General features: G+C 51.3%; 1 protein-coding gene across 1 annotated transcript in view; it reads right to left on the bottom strand.

Moving 5' to 3' along the window:
* The window catches only part of LOC104526314 (nuclear receptor coactivator 1-like), a gene marked incomplete at both ends in the record, with an annotated part of 9,502 nt that extends 8,124 nt beyond the window's left edge, over window positions 1-1,378 (bottom strand). The window contains one exon of the mRNA XM_010169738.1: window positions 1,210-1,378. Within this exon, the coding sequence (XP_010168040.1) occupies window positions 1,210-1,378 (169 nt within the window). The remainder of the gene's footprint in view (window positions 1-1,209) is intronic.
* Between the last annotated feature and the right edge of the window lie 762 nt (window positions 1,379-2,140).

Below are 2,140 nucleotides of genomic sequence, written 5' to 3'. Positions count from 1 at the left end.
CCGGCTTTGTCAGGGGGGTTGGTCTGGATGATCTCGTGAGGTTCCTTCCAACCCCACCAGTCTGGGATTCTGTGAAATACCTGACTCGGGAATCAACACAGTGACAGGTCAAATGGCTTGGGGAGGTTGGACTAGATGACCTTTAAGGTCCCTTCCAACCCAAACCATTCTATGATTTTAGGATGAACAGATAAAACCTCCCAGCAGCGCAGCGCAGCGCAAAGCATCACGTCGGGGCTGTAGAAGAAACTGTGTCACCTCTGAGCTGAAAGCGCTGCAGGATCAGACCCCGGAGCAGCCGGAGGGATTTCTTTCTTTCTTAGGACATCTCATTTATGAACAGACTTTCCATTCTGTTCCTTGTTTTGGAAAAAGCATGCGTGAGCGCTCCATGGGGCACGGGAAAAAAAACAGGCAACCGCTCCGAAGACAAATCCCAAGCGATCCGTCTCGTTTTCCACAGCCCTCGCTCGCTCCCCTGCACTCAGCTTCCCCCCTCGCCCATACCCTCTTCTTTCTGATACCCTGAACCCTTCAGAATCATCTCTCCCCACGGATATCTGCAAACAGGGAATCTCCACGGCAGAAACCAGTGCCCCCAGTGTTATCCCAGTAAACCAGCACCACTAAAATCAAACCTCTTATAATTATTATGATTTTTTTTGGGGGGTTGGTGTTTTTTTTTCCCCTGTGGTTCAACCCGAGACAGACGGGCAGCTGCACTGTAAACCAATCTCCATAGTCTCAGAGCTGCACGGTTTCATACCAACGAGGCCATTAGATATATTATTAGGCAGCATAACCCAAGCTCAGGAATCCCAGGCTGTGGGATTCCAGCTGGAAGGCTCCTCCATGCCCTTAATCCCTCTCCCTGGTAAGGTGGGGAAGGGGGACAGGCTGCCAACTCTCCCCCGTTACATGAGGAGAAACCGCTCGGCCGTCTCTTTGCCAGGCTGCTGGTTCTCATGGGGAATGGTGTTTGAAAAGCAGAGAAGGGAGAGCTTGTGTTTCACGGGGCTGTTTTCCAGCTTTTTTGGCCGGGGTGTTAAGTATCGTCTCTGAATCTGATGCGCTCGTGTGTTCCCACTCACATCTGGCCTCTCCTTACCACCAGATGTTGGAATTCCTCCTCTACGCTCACGTCAAACCTCAGCATCTGTCCCCTGTATGTGACCTCCAGCAAATCCCACCAGTGATTCTTTTCTTTACCTGGACCAGTTTATCGATCCCAAGAGCTCGATCCAGCTCAGCCAGCTCCGTCTCGTCTTTACCGCTGAGGAAGGAGACGAGCTGCTCCAGCAGGGCTTTCTCATCGTTCCGACCCTCCGGCGTGGTGGGAGGACACAGGAGCTCGTCCAGCTGTGAAGTGATGCACTGGCTGCAGAGAGAAGAGGTCAAAAGGAGGCAGGTTAAGGTTTATGAAGCAAGGAGGAGGTTGAGCTGGGAGATGCTTGAGTGACAACAGCTCCTGCAGCCACGGGGACTCGCTCCCACCCCGCTGCATCATGCAAACCCCAGGAGATGCAGCCTCATCCCACCACCCCGGCTCTGACACCGGCTGAACCCGCACAAATTCAAGCCTTGTGCCAAAACCTGCTTGTAAAGATGAACCTCTCCACCAAAGGAAGCCTGGCCAGTGTTTTGGTGAGATTTAGGAAGAAAATGTGGGTGTTTCTGCAGATGTTTTGAGGAGGACAACGAGAAGGAGAGTAAAACTTCTTGGAGGAGGTTTGGATGGATCCGGAGCAGCTGGAAGCGAAGCAGCTGAAGGCAAAGGGGAATTTTTGAGCTGCAAAACAAAAAAACCCCTCAGATTTCTGCAAAGCTCACTCAATATTCTTTGGGAATAAGATTAATATGTAATGAGAGACATTCCAATGACGTGACTAACTGGAGTCAATCGGATCTGCTGGGTCTGACAGGATGAAGAGAGCCGTGGCACATCGACGCTCGCAGAGAGGCACAAAGGAGAGGGCTCCAACGTGCCAGCAGTTCCCAAGCACCAGACATGTTTATCCTTTTAGCTCCAGATGAAGACCAGATGTACAGTAAGGAACCGAAGCCAATCGGAGCGAGAACGCTGCGGCCAACACACGCAGCTTAATCCAGGGGAGAAAATAAAATAAAACAAAATAAAATA

Source organism: Antrostomus carolinensis, unplaced genomic scaffold (assembly GCF_000700745.2).
Source record: "Antrostomus carolinensis isolate BGI_N321 unplaced genomic scaffold, ASM70074v2 scaffold2806, whole genome shotgun sequence".
Classification (NCBI taxonomy): domain Eukaryota; kingdom Metazoa; phylum Chordata; class Aves; order Caprimulgiformes; family Caprimulgidae; genus Antrostomus; species Antrostomus carolinensis.
Note: the sequence above shows the minus strand (reverse complement) of the source record. Positions and strands in the feature narration are given on the sequence as shown.